General features: G+C 37.2%; 1 protein-coding gene across 1 annotated transcript in view; it reads left to right on the top strand.

The window, feature by feature from the left end:
• SLC9C1 (solute carrier family 9 member C1) overlaps positions 1-25,375 on the top strand; it is a 3,253,894-nt gene that overhangs the window by 2,562,792 nt on the left and 665,727 nt on the right. The window contains exon 18 of the mRNA XM_044066060.1: positions 11,231-11,379. Coding sequence (XP_043921995.1) covers positions 11,231-11,379 — 149 coding nt within the window. The remainder of the gene's footprint in view (positions 1-11,230; positions 11,380-25,375) is intronic.

Here is a 25,375-nt window from a genome sequence, read left to right as displayed (position 1 = left end):
TGTCTCCACGCAGAAGACGCTCTAGCTGAGAATCGAACTGGACAGCGTCTTACTGTGAGGCAACAACGCTACCGCAGCACCACCACCGCGGATTGCTATCTATCTATGTTTTATATATATATATATATGTATATATATATATATATATATATATATATATATATATATATATATATATATATATATATATATATATATATATATATATATGTATATGTATATATATATATATATATATATATATATATATATATATATATATATATATATATATATATATATACATATACATATACACACACACACACACACACACACACACACACACATATATATATATATATATATATATATATATATATATATATATATATATATATATATATATATATATATATATATAGGTTCATAGGTTCATACTAGGCTATCTGCCCTAGGGCATTTATAAGCCTAGCCAGAATGTGTTTGGCTTTTGCCACCCATTTTAAATTTATTTTGCTATGCCCTTTTTCGAGGTTAGTATACTCTGCCTCTGTCTAACAGTGACACAGAAGTGATACCCGGGGTAAACCTACGCTCTCCCATCCACTCATCAAGATTCCTGTTGAAGAGAGTCAATGAGGGACTCTGCCTAACCTGGACTGGGATTTTATTCCAGAGTGAAGGGAGCCTCTGGGTTATGAATCTGTCCCTCCAGCATGTCCTATTTATTTCAGTGCTGAGGTTCAAGTCTCTCGAGCGTAGCTCAATGGGATTTGGATTTTCTGAGGTGCAGCATGTCCATTAATTCCGGGTTGGACATGGCTTTATACGTCAGGCACAGATCGCCTCTGAACAGGCGGTATGCCACTGAGTAGAGCTGGAGTTTCTTTAACCGGGCAGCATATGGCATCTGTTTGAGCCCTTTGATCATCTTGGTGAGGTACTTTTGGGATCTTTCCAGTTGCTGCAGGTGTCTGGTAAGGTACATCCCAAAAGGGGCATTGTACTCAATTATGGGCCTGATGAGGGATGAGTAAAGAGGCACGATGACCTCCCCTGATCTAAATGTGAATCCCTTCATGATTAGGTGGGCTATATAAAATGTTTTTCTAACCACTTTGGCCACGTGGTTGTCAAATGAGCGATTGCTATCAACTTGGGTCCCCAGGTCCATAATTACTTCTTCTGTACTTAATGGATTATCACCTATGTGGTAATTTGTGGGCACTTTGTTTTTGCCAAAGGGGATGACTATACACTTTTTGGCATTTAGCTTGAGGCCATGGCTCTGGCACCAGTTGTCTGTTTCTATGAGGCCCTTTTGGAGGATGCTTGTGTCGGCTGGAGAGTCGATTATGGCACCCAGTTTGCAGTCATCTGCGAACTTGGTCAGCCACAGTCCTTCCGTTTTGGCCTGTACCTCCGAGAAATATATACCGAACAAGAGAGGTCCCAGGACTGAGCCTTGTGGGGCACCACTTGTAACTGGTTTGGAGTCTGACATGGCTCCAGCAATTCTAACCATGTGGGTTCTGTCCTTGAGCCAGTTTGCAATCCATCTAGTGACATAGGGGTTTATATTTAAGCTGGTGAGCTTATCTATAATGCCCGAGTGGGGTATTGTATCGAAGGCTTTTGCGAGGTCCAGGTAGGCTTGTGTGGACCACCTTCCCCTCGTCAATGGCCTTGGTGACTGTTTCAAAGAAATCAACCAGGTTTAAGAGGCAGGATCTGCCCTTAACAAAGCCAAACTGGGTAGGATCCAGTGTCTGTAGGTCCCCAATATCTTTATTTATGAGGTCCATGATGATCCTTTCCATAGCTTTGCAGACCAAGCTAGTCAGGCTTATGGGGCAATAGTTTCCAGGATCCGTTGAGGCACCACCTTTATGGAGAGGGACCACTGTTGCTGTACGCCACTCTTTGGGCACATATCCTGTAGTAAGGCTGAGATTGAACAGTAGTTTTATGTTTGGGTTTAGCTCTTCTTGGAGTTCATGTAGGCGCAGCCGGGACACCGCCTGGTCCCATTGATGCTGTGTTTTTGCTTTGGAGAGGCGGCTCTTACCTGAGCATCTGAGATGCCAGGGGGCAGCACTCTGCTGGGATAGATATTTGCCCTTTTGGTGGGGGGGGCGTTTGCGCTGAACCTGTCAGCTAGGGTGTTGGCAATGTCTGTGGGTTCAGTGTATTTTTTGTCATTTTGGACTAATTCTGAGCATATCTGGGAATTACCACCCAGGTTCCTAACATAACTAAAGAAAGCCTTGTGATATATATATATATATATATATATATATATATATATATATATATATATATATATATATACCTATATATTTCAATATTTCCTTTGGGATCCTCTTCATTTGCTGTCCCCTTTTTCTTCCCTATTATAGTTAAAAAAAAAAAAAGGAAGAAAGTGTTTTACTATTTCGATTAAGTAGGCCTCATGCCTTCTTTTCATCTTATTATTATTGTACCTGGTAGTAAAACTGGATAAAGACAACGACCACCAAAGCTGTAGAAAACACTTTAATAACTGGTAAGCGCTTTCGTATAACACTTCATCAGACCATACCACATGCTAAAACACATCATTTAAATACACAAACAGTAACTCAATTAACCAATCAGTTTATAAAAACAATTAATGCAACAATCTCCTAGTTTTTAAATAAGGCTTTAAAGGGATACTGTCATTTAATCCAAAATCTTTGTCTGCCTGCAACTTTAAAATCCATTTCAACTCTTCACATTCTATTTTATTTAACAGGCTGCCTCCCCTACCATTCTCATATAAAATACTTGACACCATAAATTCAAAATTATGACCCTCCTTGGTTTTATTGTGTTTATTTAATGCATTAGTGTGAACATCCCACCTAATGTCTCCTGCATGTTCAAGCACCCTGTATTTCAATTTTCTGCTAGACATTCCCACATAAAAACAGGGGCATCTTTTACACATGGCCAAATAAACCAAATTTGCTCTAGTACAGTCTGCATCAAATTGTACTTCATATTTAACCCCTTTGGTGGTCGTTGTCTTTATCCAGTTTTACTGTTACGTTGGTGGAAGAAGACTGACTATATTCTAGTGGAGGTGGTCAACTTTGGAATAATATTATTGTACCTGGTACTCAGGTTGTGAGGATTTCTTCTACCATTTCTGTTATTTCTCATCTCCTTTAGAGATTATAATATCACCATTGTTGATATCCTACTGTGTTACTTTTCTTGATTTTGGTAGTTTTCTCTCTTGTGCTAGAGTTGTGATGTGAATAATGGCTAACAAACCTACCTGCTTTAAAAAATATATATCATGTGAACATAAAATTCCCAATTTTGATGCACATTCTGAGTGTGTGTACTGTTTGCGAGTTAGCATTTAGATACTGGATGTAACATTTTTTTCTGCTTTCAATTACAGAACCTTAGTGGGGAGCAGAAACAAACTGGTGCTGAATGGGCTTCTTCCTTTTTCTAAAGCATCTACTTCTGGATTGTCCCCATCAGCTAAGTAATCTGTACACAAACCAAAAGAAGATAAAGGAGAAAAATCTAAGACGAATGAACTAAGGAAGTGAACCCCTGACCACTCTCATTCTTTGGCTCTGGAGCCAATTCCTTTCAGACTCCATTCACCTTTTCTTCAGGAGACTCCTCAGAAGGCCTCCAGACATCCCATCATCCTCTTCCTCTTACAGGTCTCCCAGGAATCTTTCTGAAGTGGATGTAAACAGGATGCTGAGGAAATTCCTCAGAATCCAGATTCAGTTGGGAGTTCTTCTGGATCATGCTCCCAAAGAACCCATGAACTTTGGACGAGCCCAGACCCCCTTTAGCTGCTCTTACCCTGATCTGTCCCCTGGTTTTAGAGTTGTCAGACCTGAGACTCCCTGGATTGCCTGTGTAAGATCCAGAGTTATGGGCTTCATCAACTCTAGTATCATCTCTGACCCAACCAGCACCAATACTGTCAGAGCTGTAGAGGTCTCGGAATTGTAGCTTTGGTGCTGGATCTGTGGATAGGGATATGACTCTGACACTTTCTGTGCCATCCCTTTCCCTTGAGACCTCAGCAATAGATAACTTGGCTTCTACCTCTGCTTTGAGGCAGGAGTGGAGGGATTCCCTGGGCCACCCTAGTCAGTCAGTCAATCAACATTGGCTTCTGTGGGAATGGTCCTGGGATTTCATTTGGCTTCTGCCTTTGAGGTAGTGGAGAAAACTCTTTCCACTTCAGGAGATAGGGCATCCTTGCACCCCTCGGGTCCTCTTCCCACTCATCAACTATCTGCCTTGGGTCCTGACCCTAACACATTCTGTCCCATTGCAACAACCATGCTGAAATGTCTTTGAGCCAGTCCTCCTTCAAGATTGTCACTGGCTTCTTAGTCTTCCATGGATCATACCCCATGGAAGCTTCTCAGAAGCATACATGCAAATGTAGCCACATTGATTTCCCACAGGAGTCATTAATGGAAGAGATGGACTTTGATGAAGTGGAGGGGTCCCCCAGATCATCCCTTGAAGATGTCTCATTTAGAGAGATTCTTGAGATTTTGAGAAAGAAAGATGGTTGGTCTTTCAAAACCCCTTCCCAGAAGGAGTCCACGTTCCTCGAGACATTTGGTACTGGTTCAGTTTCTTCCTGGGTGGTTCCCTCAGTGGATTAAATAGTGCATCTCATTTTTTGTTGGACATGGAAGGATCTGGATGTGTCTGGATCAATTACCAAGAGACTGAATAAGTATCTAGTAGTACCTCCAAATCGTGTCTATTATAACAAGCATCCCCCAGTTGATACTGCAGTGGTGGCAGCAACCATTAAGAAGGAACTCACCAAGGACAGTCCAGCTGTTCCTCCTGCTAACAAGAGAGTCTAGGGCTTTTGACAGATATGGCAAGTGAGTTTATGTATCACCAACCTTTGCCTTAAAGTTGCTGAACTATTTGGTGTGCATTACAAGATTCCAGAAGAATTTGACTAATGAACATTCCAAGTCTCTCTCCAGGCCTATGTCTGCTGAGGATAATAGAACTATGTGTTCACAACTGGCCAGTCTCCAGTGCATTTTGAACGCCTTCATGCATCTGATCTCCTATGTGACAGAGGACATTTCTAGAGTGACAGGTTCAGACATTACAGTTCAGCGGCATGCCTGGATGTGCATATGGAATTTTGCAGAGCCTTTCAAGAGTTTGTTCATTAATGTTCCTCTTGATGGCTCAACCCCTTTCAGACCAAATATTAAGGAAACACTTTCCAGGAGTGAACCATATGGGAAAACCTCTGTATGCCAAAGGAATATGTTTTTCTACCTCCCAAATGACCTTTTCCAATCTGGTTCTGAAAATCCTAGAGCTTTTTCCAAGACACTTTCAGAGACAGATCTTCCAGGGACAGAGGGGAAGACCTTAGCAATAATCATTGCCCCAGTGGCAGGGGAGGCTCAAGAGCCAAGGCTTCAGGAAACTCTTCACAGAGAAGTCTTACCAACACTCCTGAAAGATTGCCTGACTGCTGCGGTCTGGAGGTAGTCACAGGCACTTATTTCTGCACCCAGAGGCCTGGACATCCATTACCAAAGATGTCTGGGTTCAGACTATTATTACCAGAGAGTAGCCAGTCTTAGACCTAAGTAATTTGAACCTTTTTGTCAAACACTCAGAGTTCTGGAAGGGCACAGTTCAGTCCATTCTCCAACTGTTGCAGACGGAAGACTGGATGTGCTCAACAGACCTCCAGAATGTATACTATCACATCCCAATAGAGAGGCAGTCCAGGAGTTTTTTTCACTTTGGGCTGGGGGCCAGTCATTTTCAGTTCAGAGCCCTGTCCTTTGGTCTCTCCACAGCCCCCCAGGTGTTCACCAAATGTATGGCAGTGGTGGAGACTCATTTGAGACTGCTAGGATTTCGGGTGTTTCCTTACCTGAATAACTGGCTCCTCACTGCCCCCACCAACCATCTAATGATTCATGACAGGGATTACTTTCTTCATCTTTGCATCCAACTGGGCATCACGGTCGATTACAACAAGTCTCACGTTTGTCCCAAACAAGTCCTGGAGTTCATAGGGGATCATTTAGACACAGTCTCCCAGATACCAAGGCTATCACAGTCAAGATTCTCCACCTTACAGAATCAAACTCTGACTTTCCTGTCTTTGCAACCCCCCTGAGAGATTAATTTTACAACTCCTGGGATCTATGGCTGCCTCAATAACCTTGGCTGTGTTAGCGAGATTTCATATGAGAGTACTCCAATGGATGTTAGTAGTACAGTGGTCAATAAGATGACAACCCATGAATTTTCTCATACTTATCACCGATGTTTGCAAGAAATATGTAGTGTGATGGGTTCAAGCAGCAGAGGTACAACAGGGCTGACCCTTTGTCTTGCCTTTACCAGAGGCCACACTGATCATGGATGCTTCCCAGATGTGGTTCTGGGGCACTGCTTGGGTAAGATAGTTCAAGGCACGTGGTCCCCCTCAGAGGCCAGTATTCACATCAGTGTCCTAGAGCTTAGAATAGTCCTCCTAGCATTTCAGGCATTCCAGGATGTTCTCCTTCTGGGGTTGATTGCCATGCAGACAGACAACATGTCTGTAGTCTGGTACATCATCAAACAAGGGGAAACCTGTTTTATCCCTTGTGTGGAGAACTGATGGCAGTGGGCAATCTTTTCCAACCACTTTCTGACAGCAATGCACATACTGAGGAAGTCCAACATCATGGCAGACAAGCTGAGCAGGTATTTTCTACTACCTGATGAGTGGTCGCTCATTTCATTTGTGATGCAGCAGATTATTCATCATTGGGGTTGACCATGCTGCAATCTATTTGCTTCATCCCAAAATGCCAAGTGCAGCAGTTTTTTTCCCTGATCCCCCCAAGAGGGGAGAGTCACTGAGAGATGCTCTACTTCACAATTGCCCCCCAGCTTCTGTACACGTATCCAATTCCCTTTATTCCAAAGCTTTTACAGAAAGCCACTCAAATGAAGAGGAAAGTCATACTCATTGCTCTATTCTGACCTCATCAAGTGTAGTTTCCCCTTGTTTGGGCACATCTAATACACCTGCCTTGGGTTCTGGATCATTTTCCAGATCTCTTATCTCACTCAGGCATTTAAGTGCACAAGCTTACCGCATGGTTACTCTACTTCCAGTGATAGCTAGACAGTCCAGGTTTTCTTCTCAGGTTATACACATTCTCTGAAGGTTTTGGCCAGGAAGAAATGTAAGAGTAAATAGAAAAGGTTTTCTATCTGTGACTAGCAGGAGATATTTGAACCCCTTTTTAACCTCTGTTTTAGAAGTCCTGACATTTCTGGCCTCATTTTCCACAGTGGGGTGAATTATTCCATAATCGAGATACAACTAGCAACTCTCTCTGATTTTCATATTGGGAAAATAATTCCTCCTTGGCATTTCTAGGCTTATGTAAAGCCTTTCTTCAGGGTAACTTCCTCCTTAGACCTCCATTTAAGGGTCTCACTTCTTCTTGAGATCTTACACAAATCTTACAGGCTTTGACACAGTTCCCCTTTGAAACAGCAGCCAAAGTGGACCTAAAGTTCTTGTCTTTGAAAACCATTTTTCTATTCACAGTTATTTCAGCCAGATGAGTATCTGAATTTCTACCTTCTCAACCTCCATATCTGATTTTTCACAAGGACAGGGTTTCCCTGTGAACCAGTCCCTCCGTTTTACCAAAGTTTGCTTCAACCAAGTGATTCATTTTCCAGTTTTCCTTCCAAAATGTACTAATTAGGGAGAGTACATGCTGCACTTGTTGGATATACATAGACAACTCAAATTTTATCTTGGTAGAACACAAGCTGTCAGAAAATCTGATCAGCTTATTGGTTCATTTTCAAAGACTGAAGCAGGCAAGCTGGTTTCAAAAGTAACCTTAGCTAGCTGGCTCACTGATTGTATTTCTTATGTCTACAAGGATAAAGGATTAACCTTGCTGAGAGCCCTCAAGGCTCACTTCTTCCACCTTCTTATCCAGAACTTCAATAGGAAATATTTGAGATGCAGTACCTGGCCCAAGGTTCATACCTTTATTGCTCATTACAAATAGGATGTTTTTTCCAGAGCCAAGGCAGCTTTTGGCTCTGCCATTCTCTGGAGTATCCTTCCATGATGATCACCCTGGGTTTCAAGCAGCTGGTGACTCTTCCCCAGCCATTGAGGAATTGACAAGAAAAACAGCATCAGATACAAAAGTTATGTACTCATCATAAGGATACCCCTGTGTTATCTGTTTTCATCCTTCCTCAACATCCCTTCCTTCAGTCCCCCTTTTATGTCATGGAAAATGTTTGTATAAACTTTTGGTATGACCTGTGGGCTATACCTAAAGATATTTCCCCCTTTCTTTACCCCAGATTTAGATATTCTCTGGTTGTTTTTTACCAGCTTTTGCACTTGTACTCTAGTTTTAGTATGGATACTATGAGATTAGTCATTAGTAATTTAGCATTGGGGGAAAACTCAATCTGAGGTAATGTAGGATTTGGAGGGGATTATGGGTATAAGGAGGAGCCTGAGCTATGGATCCCAAGTGTGAAAAGTGGCTGAAGTCAAATCCAAGGTTGGATCCAAAACACCAATCATTGAGGAATGACAAAAGCAGACAACACAGATGCATCATTATGGGGAATACATAACTTTTGTTTCTCCCTTTTTATAGCATTAACCAGGGACAATTACCATAGGTTTTCTTACAGAGTGCATCTACTCATACTTCAAATGACTGTATGGTTGATTCACTTTGATACCTTTAGGCACCTCTCTATCATGAGGACTTGCAGCAGCTACTAAAGTTGGCAAGAAAAACTGCTACTAGTAAATGATATATTGGCAAGTTGAAGAGATTTTCTTGTTGGTGCCTAGCCAATGACCAGGGATGCATTACGTTTTTTTCCACCACTTTTGCTTAAATATTTGTGTAATTTACTATCCTCATTTGTATCTTAAAGATTGGTCCTGGAACAACTCCTTTGTGCATTTACTTCTCTGAGGTCAAGGCCAACGTCAAGAGCCTCTGGTTGACCAAATTTGCAGATTATTGCAAATTAGGAGCAGTCAGAGAATCCCTCACCAACACTAATGTTCTCCAGGAAGGGATGATACAGACAAATAATTTGTGTCAGAGCCATGGATTAAAACTAAATGCCAAGAAATGCATATAGTATCCTTCAGAAGTCATCCACCCCCGGTAACTATCATATTAACACCACATCCCTAAGAGTCGACCCAGTAGTCAGGAACTTGGGGGCACACATAGCCATTGATCTAGCCTGTGACCATCATGTGTCTACAGTAGTGAGGAAATCATTCTATGTTGTTCAACTTATAAACAAAGGTATGGCATCTAGGTCCAAGGAGGTTATTGTTCCACTATATTTAACATTCATCAGACCTATCATTGAGTACAATACTTCTTTTGGTATGTACCTAACCAGGCACATCTAACAACTGGAATGTATACATAGGTTCCTCACTAAAAGAATACAGGGCATAAGTAACCCATCCCATGCAGACCGCCTCAAAGCCCTATCCCTGTATTCTGTCTCCTACATGACTATATTGAAAAACAAACAACATCATAATTACCCATTATAAAGACATAAACCTTGCTTATGATATAAATAGAACCTGTTGAGGAGACAGGTATGTATCATAAAAACTACCCCTTCTCTGGAACAGGCTTCCCATCCGTGTGAAGCAGAGCTCCTTCTTAACCCAGTTTAAATGTAACTTGTACAATTGAATGGAGAACAGAAAACTCATCCCTGTTTTTACACCTATGCTTCTAATGGACATGGTTAGCTAGTAAATGGTTTATCTGCCACCTGAGACCTCCATGTAGACAGGTTTCTTATCTTTTGGATCTCAATTTTCTGTTATAAAAACAAATCATGTCACACTTTGATTCTGCCAGTCAGGCTAATCTAAAGTTCATCAGTTTGAAAAACTGCTCTTCTTATTGCTCTGACATCTGCAAGAAGAGTATCTGAGTTGCAAACTCTCATTGTGTGAGAATCCTGTGTGGTTTTCCATAGAGATATGCTTAGTTTGCTTGCAGACTCCTCTTTTATTCTTAAGGTTGTTTCAGAGTTTACATTGAATTAGGCCATCAGTCTACCTGGTTTCTATCCTGACCCATAAACAAGGGAGAAAACAATTTATACATTCCAGATGTGCATAGGCAACTGAGATACTATCTTGACAGAACCAAGTCCTTCAGAAAAGCTAAACAACTATTTATTTCATATTCTGGGACTAAAAATGGTCAAGCCATGTCTAAAAAGAGTATTTCCAGGTGGTTGTCCTCTGCTATTGTTTTTGTTACTCTCACCATGATAAATCCATTCCGGGCAATATTAAGGCACATCCTACTAGAACCTTAGCTTCTATGATTGCATACCAGAGCATTCTAGAGACAACAGCTTGGTCCTCTTTACATACTCTTACAAAACACTACAAACTGGATTCCTTTTCCATGTCCAGAGCAGGCTTTGTTAGGACAATTCTCCAGGCTGGACCCTTACTCTTCCTCCTCCCAGGTTGGATATAGCTATGGTAATCTACCCATAGTCTCCAGTGAGAATGATGAACATAGTATAGTTGTGTAAGTTGCACTTACCTATAACAATAGATGTTCAAATTGACCGCTGCAGTAGCCACGCCCACCCTCCATCTTCCTCCTTGGAAGTAGTTTTGGTGGGATATAAAGTTGTTCTACTGTTGTTTATATCTTGGTTAGTGCAGGATGAGTTCCTCATGTTTTTCTTGAGGGGCAAAAATGTCCTGAAGATTTTTAGTCATTCTGGTTGTTTATATAGCTCTCTCCAAAAGAGGATCAGCCTATAAGCAGCCAGGGTGACAGTGGTGGAGGGGATAAAAGCTTTTGGAAGATGTCTGGTTGCTTTATCCTGGGCAGCTACTGTTACAGATAAGTGCAACTTACACAACTGTACTTTCTCAATGTTTACTCAAAAAAGTAAAATAAAAATGTGAAATAAAGAGCACTACATAAAGTCACACAACTGGAAGATTTTTTACTTGCACATATGCAACTCACAAAAAATACTGATGAGTGGTGATGAAGATAATGAAACATAAATGATGACTTCCAGATTGAAACAAGTATAACTTACAGTGCCATCTGAGCACCAGCTAAAATAATACATTTTAAGTAATTTTACTTGCTTTCTTTAGGCTTTTTACAAGGATATCATCCAGAGACTGTCATTTCAGTGAAAACAAGACAATCTATTCGAATAATTTTAAATAATGCAAGCGATACAATTCAAGTATTAATGTCAACTGGTCTCCTTGATGACTTTGAAGCAAAGAAGTTACAGAAGGTACAAATATAAGATAAACTTGCATTTCATTGCACTACATTTATCTTTTTTTGGTAATTGTGGAAAGCACTTGCGCTGTAATAGACTTATTTGATTTTGTTTTTTAAACCTTATTTATGTTAGTAATGACAGAAATAGCTGTATATATATATATATATATATATATATATATATATATATATATATATATATATATATATTTATTTATATATATGTCTGACTCAGTTGCTTCATAGAATACTCTGACTTATATTGGTTTTCCAAAACAGACGAATACTAGGTTACGTGTTGAATGTCTATAGATCTTACCTCTCATCCTCAGAGCAGTTAAAATTGAAAGCGTAATTGGGGGAAATACTAGACAATCTCTCCTACTCTGATGTAGAGTGATCTTGTTGTTTGCATGTGTAGGTCAAAGGGCAGAAGAGCAAGGGGGCTAAGTAGCCCTGAATATATTTTAAAGACGCAACAGCAAACCTTAGATTTTTTTTTTTATTATGTAAGTGTCAAGACTCATAGTACTACAGTATTGCATCTCACACCTCCAGTAGGAATCTCTTGCAGAGCAGAGTAAAATACAGGTCAAAGAAAGTAAATAAATAAAAATCTCATATGTCTTACTTGCTGTTTTGTGTGTCTTCTTATATTCAGTGCAATGTTTTTTTTTTTGGGGGGGGGGGTTGCATATAACTGATTATTTTTAACAGTAATAAAAGTAAGGCTGTCAGCAAAAGAAATTCAATGATTTGTGATAATCCGGTCCATGCAATATAATACCTGGATTGGTCACAATTGGCACTAGCTCTCAGCAATTCTTAGAATCTTCTGCAATCTTGAGCTCCTCCTCTCTTCCCATAATGCCCTGGTGAGCTAAATCTACAGATCTCATTGATATTTATTTCAGCTCATCGTGGATCTCTTGCAGTATGAGAGATGTAGAGTGTTTAAACTTGTTTTGTCAGTCTTTATAACAGAGAATGTAATTGTTTCCTCATATATTTGGATATTCAGCATCATTTTAAAACTTCTTCCAATTTCTGTCTTTCTGAAAATCTCAGCCACTCCTTGTTCCCGCCTAGGCTGCTTCAACCTTCCTTTCCCATCTTTGGCATTTCCTTTCCTCCTTTAACTTAAAAAGTGAATTATAGCACAAGTTTTGCTAAGACATACAAACTGCTCCTGTTAATCTCATTATTTTCAGTATACCAACTAGTTTCTCAGTCTTGTATTGTTGTTATTGGCACATGTTTTTATTGTTTATGTTTGTAGAGAATCATTTTACTGATCTGACAGCTGCTTACTCTTTTTCACAGACCTTAACTATATAGCTGTTTGATTATATATACTGTTAAGATTTGACAGTTATTGCAATAGACAGGGATAAGACATCTAACTTCTCTAAATATAAGAGATGTGCATACAAAATTTCAGCCCAGGCCAGTAATCACGCAGTCTGTGTGTCATTGCCTGGGGCTGGAACATTTAAAAATAGAGTTCAACGACTTTTTAAAATGCAGGCACAAATTCATACAGATTAGTCTTTTGAAGGGTGAAGCCGTTAAGGACAAGAAAGCAGAGAAGAAAACGGGGAAGGTGTATAGATGTCTCTTCCTAGGTTAGAAATTTCCTCTCTTTATGAGTTGGGACCCTCCAGGGTACCATCAGCGCTGACAGCTTTAACCCTGTTGGGACCTGGTAGTCTCAAACATTTTGGGTTGTCCAACTTGACTTTGAAGAGAAGACTGGGAAGCTTCTCTTCAGAGCAGGAGTTGTCAAAATACTTCTCCACTCGAGGCCTGCTTCTGCCCTTTCCATTAGGTTCTACAAGTTCATGCATAGCCAATCTGTACCCATGGAGTTGGAAAGAATGATGATGGCCCCTCTAATGACACAGCTGGAGCTTGGCGTTATCTGTGCACCCCCCCATTACTAGTATGGCCAGAGATGAACCCCTGACCCTCCAGCTCATCTGTCCTACCCTAGCCCTGTATTGGCACTGGATATTTTGGATCCAACCATGGAATCCATGTCATTATGTCATTACGTCATTACCATCAGCACTGACAGTTAATATTTCCTTGGCATCAACACTTTGGTATGGACACTAATGCTGAGGCTGTCAGCATAAATGCTACAAGGTTGAGATAGACAATGAAACCCTCAGGGATGCACATGGTGTCAGTGCAGTCAACATTTGACTTATTGCTGAAATTCCACTTGCTGATTTCAGCCCCAAGCTTGGTGCGAAAGGACTGCCCATGGTGTGGCCTTGGAGTGATGAACCAGATCATGTAACCAGCACCTGTGGTGTTGACATTTTTGATGCTGACTGCTGAGATGGGAGAGGTGGTTACAATGACAACTTCAAAATGTTCAGTCTTAGAACAGGCACTGACCATTGTGGCACTAGCTGCACACACCAGCCAGCACAAAGTTGTGAGACATTCATTTTTCTCCCAACAGAACAATGTAATGCAAGGCCTCTTGAGACTCAGAAGGTCTGGGGAGAAGTCCTCTCCCAAATTCTTGGATGGTTCCCTTCAAAGTGTTCTAAGGAAGAGGATATGTAAAAGTAAATGCTTAGACTCACTTTTAAAGTCCCCTACCCAGACACCAATCCTGACAAAGGGGAGGATTCCCAGCAGCCATCTCCAAAAGACATCAAGTTCAGGAAAATCCTTTAGATGATGCGTCAGATTGGAATCTGGTCCTCTGACTTCCCTTGACCAAAAGAAGAGATCCTTCAGTAGACATTCTGAACCACTCCTCAGCTCCTGACTGAATGGTGGATGTAGTTTGTCAGCAGACCTGAAAAGAGAAGGGCGACCAGCTCCTGCATGTCTGTTCTCCCAAGAACAGACAGCAGAACCCCTGAGGCACTGCCTGGTTGATCCTGTTTGGTAACAGTTAGAGATCACATTTCTTTGTATCTCAAAGTTTGGCTGACCATAATGCAGGCCAAAGGCAACTCAATCCCCTTTTCTAAACCCCCCATGCTGCTATCTCTTCCCCTACCAGACATTCCACTACAACAAAAGAAGGCCACTAACCTCCTTCAAACCAGACTAGAAAGGATCCAAGTTTTACTCAAGGTTCTTCTTGGAACTGTAGAATACAAAGAACTTCAGGCCTACAGTGTATCTCAGTTGTCTGAACCAATATATTCAAAAAAACAACATTCTGGATGATCACAGTTGCAGTTTTTCCTTCCTTGTCTACAAGAAGGAAACTTGATGTGCTTTCTGCATGTCCAGGATATTTACCTTCACATAAAATAATAAAGATATTCAGATTTCTACACTTTAATTCATTACCTGTTCAGTGCCTTGCCCTTCAGACTAGCCACAGCCTGCAGGGTGTTTACTAAGTACATGGCAGCAATATTGTTTGGCCTCACGCTACTAGAAATAAAGACCATCCTTTATCTGGAAAACAGTCTAGTAGCCACTACTTCAAATGAGACTCACCAGGATGAGGGAGTATTTGCTCTGGTTATGCCTATTTCTAGAAATATCAGCCAACATAAAAAGGTCACAGATGGAACAAGCTCAGACATTAACTTTTATTGGTTGCCCTCTGAACACCAAACTAGCAATAATGAGTCCCCCAGGTTATCTCGATACAAGAGAAGGTCAGTTTTCTTTTTTTGCACAAATGTACATCTATAGAAGATTCCGTATTAAGAGTAATGACTACAACCATATGCATAAGACCCCCACCAGATATCACATGAGAGTTCTGTAATGGAAATTGAGGGTACAATGGTCACAACTTCATGACCCAATGTTTCAAAATATATGAATTTTCAACTCTTATTGGAATCTTCTACACTGTTGGGCTTCAACCACAGACTCTGTTCTCAGGGCACCCTTTTCTTTTTCCACTCCCAGATGTCACAGTCACCATGAATGTGTCTGCCTTGGAGTGTAGGAGAATTGTCTGGGATAGATAGTCCAGAGAATATGGTCTCAAGAGAGAAGCACAACTACACATCAGTATTCTGAAGATGATGGGTATTCTCCTAGCATTTCAAGCTTTTCAGAACCCTCTTCCCCAGGATGTGATAGTCATACACTCCAACATCATGGCTATAGTCTGGTATATCAACAAGAAAGAGTGACCAGATCATACCTCCTTTGTTGAGAAGTAATGAGGGTTTGGGAATAAGCCATTAACTCATTGCATTTTTGGTGCCAATAAATATCTCAGGTCAAGCCAGTTCCACAGCAGACAAACTAAGCAGATATCTTCTGATGCCTCAGTAGTAGTCTGCAAGCATGTCTGCAGCAGGAATGCTTTTCTGCCAATGTTATAAGCCTTGGTGTGATCTCTTTGCCTCTACCACCAGCACCAAATGCAACAACTTATTTTTCCTAATCCCTTCACAGGGTCATATTCCCAGAGACATTCTTTTCCAACCTTGGCCCTGGGTCCCCATTATTCCTATCCTATGCTACCTTCTATGATGAAGTTCATTCAGAAAGTCAGGAAGTGCAAAGCTAAGCTCATTCTCATTGCTCTATCTTGGCCCTGACAGGTTTGGTTCCTGTGACCTCACCTGGTAAGGAGAAGCCTCTACCGAAGCATTATCCAATAATCCTATCACATGCATCTGGCAAGCCTCAGATCCAGCCCCTCAGATTAACTACATAGTCTCACCACTTCCAGTATTGGACTGTGACCAAGCCTGCCTTCGATGGGTGGTCCAGTTATTAGCAGCATCTCATAAACTCTTAAGTAAGTTAAAATAAAAAAGTGTGTGTGTGTGTGTGTGTGTGTGTGTGTGTGTGTGTGTGTGTGTGTGTGTGTGTGTGTGTGTGTGTCTGTGTGTGTGTGTGTGTGTATATATATATGTATATATATATATATATATATATATATATATATATATATATATATATATGTTTAGGGATCTACTTTGAAAGTTCAAATTACCATTACTGTGAATTTCAAATGATCATGGCGAAAATGCCATTTAGTTAAAACACTGAAAATTCAAAATACCTACATTCATAATATCAATCTGTAAGATGCAGATGTTACTTTTTCTCACTCTGCCATTGCAGTATCAAACAAAAGTAAATGTGTAAAGTTTTGAAAAATAAAATTGTTGTTTTAATTAAGTCTAGATGCTCTATAGTGCAACACAAAATTAATGTAAGAAATTAGAGTGTAATAATCAAATTCCTTACATCTTCAGCAACCATCAGCGTTTAGTAAAAAATTCTTCTTTATTCCACAAAAAGGCAAAGAAAAACGAAATGAGCGCTTTCACGTATGCACCATACGCTTCATCAGATTTCATTATACACAAAAGTAGCTCAGTTTAAATAGTATCATCTAGAATTCAATTAAAACAATTGCCTTACCAATTAGTAACATCTCAAGCTTTTTAAAGGTATAGCTGACCTATAAGACGATCTTAAATATATATTATTTAATACAGCACAACCTAACAATTTATTAACATAGCATCTATGCATTGTTGAACTAATTCTAAAATATATATCAAAAACTAGATGCAACTATCAAATTTAAAACAATAAAAATAGAAATGGTAATAATGAATATAAATAAAGTTAATGCAATTCATTATTAAAACAAATAATCAAGCCAGTAATGTTCACATTATTATAATAGATCCATATTTATAACCTGAATGTTATGAATCAAATTAAAATCTATATCCAGTATAACATCCATATAAATATAGTGTGTATTATATTGATAAAGTGCTTAGTGCTTATGAATTATTATAAAAATATGTATATGTATATATATATATATAAATATAGTTGAAACCAAAATCCTATAATATTGAGAAATAAATATGAATCAATTAATAAATAAATATTTATTAATTGATTCATATTTATTTCTCAATATTATAGGATTACAATATTCTCAATATTATAGGATTTTGGTTTCAACTATATTTATATATATATATACATATACATATTTTTATAATAATTCATAAGCACTAAGCACTTTATCAATATAATACACACTATATTTATATGGATGTTATACTGGATATAGATTTCAATTTGATTCATAACATTCAGGTTATAAATATGGATCTATTATAATAATGTGAACATTACTGGCTTGATTATTTGTTTTAATAATGAATTGCATTAACTTTATTTATATTCATTATTACCATTTCTATTTTTATTGTTTTAAATTTGATAGTTGCATCTAGTTTTTTATATATATTTTAGAATTAGTTCAACAATGTATAGATGCTATGTTAATAAATTGTTAGGTTGTGCTGTATTAAATAATATATATTTAAGATCGTCTTATAGGTCAGCTATACCTTTAAAAAGCTTGAGATGTTACTAATTGGTAAGGCAATTGTTTTAATTGAATTCTAGATGATACTATTTAAACTGAGCTACTTTTGTGTATAATGAAATCTGATGAAGCGTATGGTGCATACGTGAAAGCGCTCATTTCGTTTTTCTTTGCCTTTTTGTGGAATAAAGAAGAATTTTTTACTAAACGCTGATGGTTGTTCAATGAATGGTGTGATTCCAGCTGCCTTTTCGTTCTGGTTCTACTTGTGTTTCATATTACTATTTCCTGTATATACTCAAACCATTTCTCACTGCCTCAGCCAAGATTACTGTTGCTCAAACTCACCTGATTTCGACCCTTCTCTATGCCTCCCCCATATACACAAACCTAACCAAAAGCAATTTAAATAAACTGGCAACTTCTTACAACAACATAGCCAGATTTGCCACGGGTACCCCATTTATAACCCACCACTGACAAAATCTAAAACTGCTAGGATGGCTGGAAATACAAAATCAGCTACTCTACCAGCAACTCACCTTATTCCACATGATCTTACACCATCCCACAAATACACCTATACTCGGTAACCTCCTCAATTTTTATCAAAATTTTCCAACCCTACATTCCGCAAATACGATCTGAGGAAGACAGCAGTCAAAAGCGCTTATCAGATATCTTCAAGGGACAGTTTTGAGCTTTTTTTATTTTTCATTTTATTTTCAAGTCGAAGTTTCATTCGTATTAAAGGACTACATTTTAATTGGAACACCTGTGGATTTCGTTGATTTGCCATCCTTGGGTGGATTTTCTGTTTTTTTTCTGCTAATATTGACTATTTTTATGACAGACCACCTTTAGCATTTGGGAGTTATTTATTCATTTGTACGTTCCGCAAATAGGTTACAAGTAGCCACCTTAAAATCTAAAAACAAATCAAGGGACTGTCTGTTTTCTAACTCAGTTGGTAAAACTTGGAACAAACTCCCAACTGAACTAACTTCTACTACATCCACCAATCTTTTCAGGAACCAATTAAGAATTTTCTTAAAATCCCAATAGCTTTGCCCATGCACCAAGCCCGACTGATACTATCTTCCCTTGCCTTTAGCCTTCTTTTACATCAGTTCTTTTACCTTTGCTACTGCTCTCTCTTCTAAAAATATAAATAATTTGCTCTTCATACCCATCACTGTGCTGTGTCAACTTCCTCGACACAATATGTTAACTGACTAATGCTTATATTTGCCTATGCTAACTGTTGCTCCAAATGACTGAAACAAAAATCTTCATAGTGTTACCCTATCTGCATACTGCTGCTGAAATAACAAGTGTACATGAATGTATAGTTATCCATCTTCATAGTGTTACCCTATTTGCTTACTGATGTTAAAATAACAAGTGTACATGAATGTATAGTTATCTAATTGTTTTTGAATGTATGGTTATCTATTTGCATTTTGTATAAACTGTTCTTTTCTCGGAGCTTTTCTCCTCGGGCCTCTACTGAAAATGGACATATATCCAGTTAGACTAGCCCGGTCAACAAATGTAAAATAAATAAAATTATAAAGCTCAATCATCCTATGGTTATACTTGTTCTACACATCTTCACTATTTGCTAAACATATGGTAACTACTGTGCTTTAGCATGTATGAACAGATTTATACTTATGAGCAAAATGTTTTTAAGCGTTACACTTTTCACAAATATATATAAATATATTCTTCAATACATCCTAGTTCCTTACAATTTTGTTATAATATTCTGGAACACAGAGAGTCTGCAGTCCATGGAATGTTGGATGTAATGTCTGCCATGTTGCTAAGGTACATAATACACATCCTTAAAGGGACAGATGTCCATATGAATAGTTTACCTTTATCTATAACTTTTCAAAATACTGCATCTTGATGTTTTGAATTATCAGTGTTTTAACTAGTCGGGAGTTTCATGAGTTTCATCTCGATCATTTGAGATTTGTGGTTTTGGTAATTCGAGCTTTCAAAATAGATCTATATATATATATATATATATATATATATATATATATATATATATATATATATCTAAAACCCATAACAACTAATTTCATAACATTGAGACCAGAATATCTAAAACCCATAACATTGAATTTCATAACATCTAACCCTACAAGTCACAGGAAAATAACATCCCCTCCACATATGACACCAAACTACCAAACACACTTTTTACTATGTTTCTGCAGGGAGGCAAGCCCCCTGCACCCCCCACACTCCCTGTGAATTAAATATACCAACTCCAAGATCGCACTACAGTGGGAAAAAGTTAATTTCCAAATCCCACTGTATCAAGCCCCCCTGCAAAAATGTAGTAAAAAGTGTGTTTGGTAGTTTGGTGTCATTATATGTCATTATATGTCGAGAGGATGCTATTTTCATGTGATTTGTACTGTTAGATGTTATGAAATTCAATGTTATGGGTTTTAGATGTTTTGAGTTTTAGATGTTCTGGCCTCAGTGTTATGAAATTAGATGTTATGTGTTTTAGATGTTTTGAAGGGGACCTATATATATATATATATATATATATATATATATATATATATATATATATATATATATATATATATATAAACAAATGGCAGAAATTTGCTTCATGGGCAACACAACAAGGACTGAACCCATTCATGGCACCAGTTCCTACAGTCCTTCTATTTGTATCTGAGATATTTGATAAGAGTACTAGTTTTTGTATGGTAAAAGTTTTCCTGGCTGCTATCTCAGCTTACCATCAAGGTCTCAGTCATTAATCTCTGGTTTCTCACTCTGTGAGGATGCAAAACTTTCTAAAGATAGATGTTTTTGTCCAGATCCCCATATAGAGTTCCTGCAGTATTCTGGGACTTGAGTTTTGTTTTACAAAAAATAATTTCAGACCCCTTTGAGCCAGCAGCACATGCAGTCCTCCTATTTCTTTCCTGGAAAACGTTATTCTCAGTGGCTGTCACTTCAGCTAAGAGGGTTTCTAAACTACATGAAAAGAAGCTTTCATAGATGGGCTGGAGACAGGAATGTGTGTGATTTACGCACACTTAGCTGAAGGAGAGAGCAGTAATGAAACAAGGATTTCATTTTTTTTTTCAAAAACCTATTGAAAAAATGAAAAATTATCTAGCATGTTTAAAATAGGTTAAAACAAAGTCAGAATCAAGGGTAGCAAAAATTCCTGCCCCCAAAATTATACAATGTTTTTTAAATATGTAACAGAAGAAACACCCCGAAAGATAAAGTGGATAAGAAGCTGCAGAACTTCACAAATATTGCTAACCTACAGCTTTCACAAGCAATGCAGAAAATAACTTTATTAGGAGGGGAAAACCTCCTTCACTGTTTCTGAAGAAGTAATGGAAACATCGACCAGCTTATTAAAAAATAATGCAGCTGCTCACACTCATGGTAAAATAGAATTATTGTCTGCAGCCATTGTTTCTGATTTTGAAATGTGCAAAGATTGTGTGGAACTGTTAAGAGTGTCTCTAGAAAGAAGTGACACAGTTAATACAGCAAATATAAATCAAAGTTCAATGAATATTCAGAGAACTAATAAAAGTGTAATGTGACTGCAGTTTTAACAAACATTTCTGACAAGTCAAACACCATTACAGAGAAGTTGTGCAGTCTAGAGATTGTCATGAATTCAACAGCTTCTATGTTAGTTGCTTTAAATGAAATCCAAGAAAAGCAAATGCAACAAACAACCCAGCTTGAAGTGTTAAAAGAAACAAACTCAAGCACTTGAACATGAATAGACATCTATGAAAGAAAAGCTGGATTTAGCGCAAAAAGCAAATGAAAAGATGAAGCCTCAGCTACTAGATTTCTAAACAACAGCCAGACAGACCATTCAAATAGTGGAAGTACCTGAGGAATAGAAAAAAACAGACAGGATTTGAACAAATAAGTGTTTTTTTTAGTGAACTGGAGATTCTAAGATAAGAGACAAAAGAATTTAACAGTTGTAATCCAAGAGAGACATTGGAACTATAATGGAGAGAAAATTCCATTTTTTTTCTTGTTTGCATTATAGTCAGTGTCTTTCGGCTTTTCCCAGTTAGGGGTCGCCACAGCGGAACTCCGGTCCGCTAATGATTGGCAGTAGATTTTTATGTGCCGAGTTGCCAGCTCTGACGCAGAACCTTCAACGAAGGTAAGCCCATTCACGCATGTCTCTACACAGAAGACACACTAGCTGAGAATCGAACGGGACAACGTCTTACTGTGAGGCGACAACGCTATCGCAGTACCACCACTGCAGCTTTCTTGTTTGCCTTATGAAGTTGTAAAAGTGAGAGAATATCTTTTTCAGAGATTCATACGATCCTGTGGAAGAAGAAGAAGAAGAAGATTAAATCCTTCTTTTTGGCTCTAGCAACATTAAAAATTATATGGAAAGAAGTCCCTTTAGTTTTTTTCATCTGCAGCAGAGACTAAACACAAACTAACTGTATTGGGAATATTATAATCTCAGATATTGGCTAAATTATTTCATGCATGTCACCTACAGTGGATCTAATTGGATTTTATTTTTGTATTTAGTTTTTTTTTTTGTTTGTTTGTTTTTTTACTTTTTTCTCATCTGCAAACAAGGGTGTGGTGGTTGGATTATCATTTTCATTTGAAGAAATTCAGATCTTGCTATCTAAGGTATGTGAAAATGTTATAATCTAATTATTGGTGATGCCACTAGTGAAAATTGCTAGTTTAACAATTAATGGTGCACACAATTTCTCAAAATTAAGAAAGATATTAAGAATATCTTCTGTGACAAGAAATACACTGGAGTGAAGAACAATGTCTGTTTTAAAAAGTAAAATTTTTGGTGGATCAGAGATATGTTTATTAATTTTGGCTTGTTCCAATTGACTGCTGTCTCAATTCTAATTAAACAAAAATGTTTGTTCAAGACACAGCAGACATATTATGCCATAAAAGGTGGGGTACCCTTAATATCTTTGACCTGTAGTATTTACAAGATAACTATTGGTTCTTTATATGCACCTTGTAATGATTATATGGATTTTTAGAAGATATTTTTGAAGGTTTACAGTATTTAGATAACATAACCATTGTCTTGAGGGTGATTGTGACAATATTTTGGACTTGAATTTAAATTGTTCTTACCCCCAAAAAAATTACTACTTGAGATAGAGTAATATATTAAAAAAATAATAAGAGAAAATGTTAAATTTCCCAGTACAAAAAAACTTCACCTTTTTGTCATATAGTTATAAGCTTGGCATTTATTTATGTTTTTGTGTCATTTTACATTTACCAAGTTATAGAATTTGAGAATATAAAACATGTCACATAGTCTCATTGTGGTATGTTTAGAATTTCCATTTTACAAAATAGAAGTAAAGGAAAATTCATGAGGAGGATGATGCTATAAATTTTGTTTGAGTAACAAGATTTTGTAGAAATTAAAGAATTAACACTATTTAGGTAACAGAATATAAATGCAGCACTTTCCTTGAATTATAAATGGTTTGCATTTAAAGATACAATATACACTTATTTAAAACCTTTAATGTAAAAACACAGGCTATGAAAGAGCAAAAATTAAAGAACTAGAACAACTTATGGTTATTAATACTTTTAACTATTAATTATGAGAAATATATAAACATTTGGCAAGCAAAAATAAAACACATTGATTTGCAATATTTTATTGAAAAAGAGAAGAGGTAGAAGACATTTAAGAAAAAAATTAATTAAATTTGATCAGTCAGGGAAACTGCTTGCATCACAGTGTTGGGAAATAAAGTTTAACAATACCATGTGTCAGATGGTAGGAGTAAATTATGAAATGTGTACAAGCTTTGATGAAATCAGTAGTTTCTTAAACAACTACTTTTGCAAAGTTTATGATAAAGAATAAGCTACAGACACAAATAAAAATAAAATGTGGTTAATGTCAACCCCAAGATTTGATTTGAGCTCTATTGGTCCAGTAATGAAGTTAGGTGATATAAAAGAAATCATTAAAACTTTTAAAACCAAAAAAGCTTCTGGACCAACTGGATACTTAATGGAATTTTATCAAACATTTATTGAACCATTTTCTCTTTTGTACAAAATAGCCTATTTAATGACAATTCCTATTTAGGAAATACCACATTTTGTGAATGAATTTTGCAGAAATAGTCCTAATAAAAAGAGGAGAAAGATGAAACATGACCAGAACACTATATGTCCATTCCTTTACTCAATTCTAACTATAAAATGATTGCAAACATGATTAAAGATAATAGCTCATCTAGGCAAGTACTTCATCGCATTCAGTTTGGCTTTTCTCCTAATAGGAAACTATCAGAAACAATTATTTACAACTTGTAATATGACAAGTTGAAAGTAGGCATTTAAGTATAAATTCCTTAGATTTAATACAACTAGATGCCACAAAAGCATTTTATTTTATCAATAGGAAATGAATTTGGAAAGTTTTAGAATATTATGCAGTGCCTTTACCAATAATCACAGTAATCCTAAATTTGTATAATTCATCAGAGGCATATAATAAACTTAATAATAAGGCATTACCCGACTTTAGAATATTTTCTGGAGTAAGACAAGATTGTACGTTAGTAGTAATACTTTCTGTTTTAGCTATAAATCCTCTTTATATAAACTTCAAGAGATAATTATTACTTCTATAAGTAATAGAAAGGAGATGTCTTTATTAGCCTATGCTGATGCTTTAATGATTATAACAGTATTAATAAATATACAGAAAATATTATATAGCTCTTAAATGAAGTTCGGGAATTAATAGGCTATCAAATAAATTATGAGAAATCAGAAAGAATACAGATTTTTTGGGAATGTTCCTTTTAATTCAGCCAAACTGCAATGTATACCAGATGTACCTGGAAGAGAATTTTTGTGTATCATACTTGATCCAGAATATATATTCCTTGTTATCTACAGAATACTGAAATGGCTTTAAAAAGTGAGAAAGTAAGTACTTTTCTTTATTTGGGTGGGTTAATGTTTTAAAGATGATGTCTTTGTTGATTTTGTTATTCCTGTCCAGAACTTACTGATGCCTCCCACACCAAAATGGATAGCTAGGTGAAAAGTACTTTTAAAATGTTTTTGTGGAGATGTGGGTCACTAAGAATTCCAGGAAAAGTCGTGTCTGCTCCTACGGATCAAGGTGGATTGACTCGGCCAGATATAAATAAATATGTAGTGGCCTTGGTATTTATAAATATTATTAACTGGGCATATTCTTACAAAATAATAATGGAATTAATAATAAATATTGTGTCTAAATCAAAATGCCCATTACCAAGACTAAGGAAATTGTATTCATCAAATTTTGAAATAATGAAACATTTTGCTTCTTATAGATCAACAATATTAACATTAATTCATGAAATCAAGTTTTCATAGGGAAAACATCAAGTTCTAAAATGTTATTCCCATAATGAAATGTCTTTGTTACGTCATTGTCTTCATGCACATGGGAAGAACTTTGTTAAATATTAAACTAGATAGCCCATTATTAAGTAAATTATATATGTAGAAATGGTAGATTTATTTGAGAACAAGAATAAGTATAGGAAATACAAACTTCTTGAGTTAAAAAATAATTAACTTTAATTTACAAAGATTTACATTAGAAGGAAATATCTAGTATCCT

Source organism: Protopterus annectens, chromosome 3.part0, assembly GCF_019279795.1.
Source record: "Protopterus annectens isolate FY-2018-M chromosome 3.part0, PAN1.0, whole genome shotgun sequence".
In the NCBI taxonomy this organism is placed as follows: domain Eukaryota; kingdom Metazoa; phylum Chordata; order Ceratodontiformes; family Protopteridae; genus Protopterus; species Protopterus annectens.
This window is presented reverse-complemented; position numbering and strand designations above follow the sequence as displayed.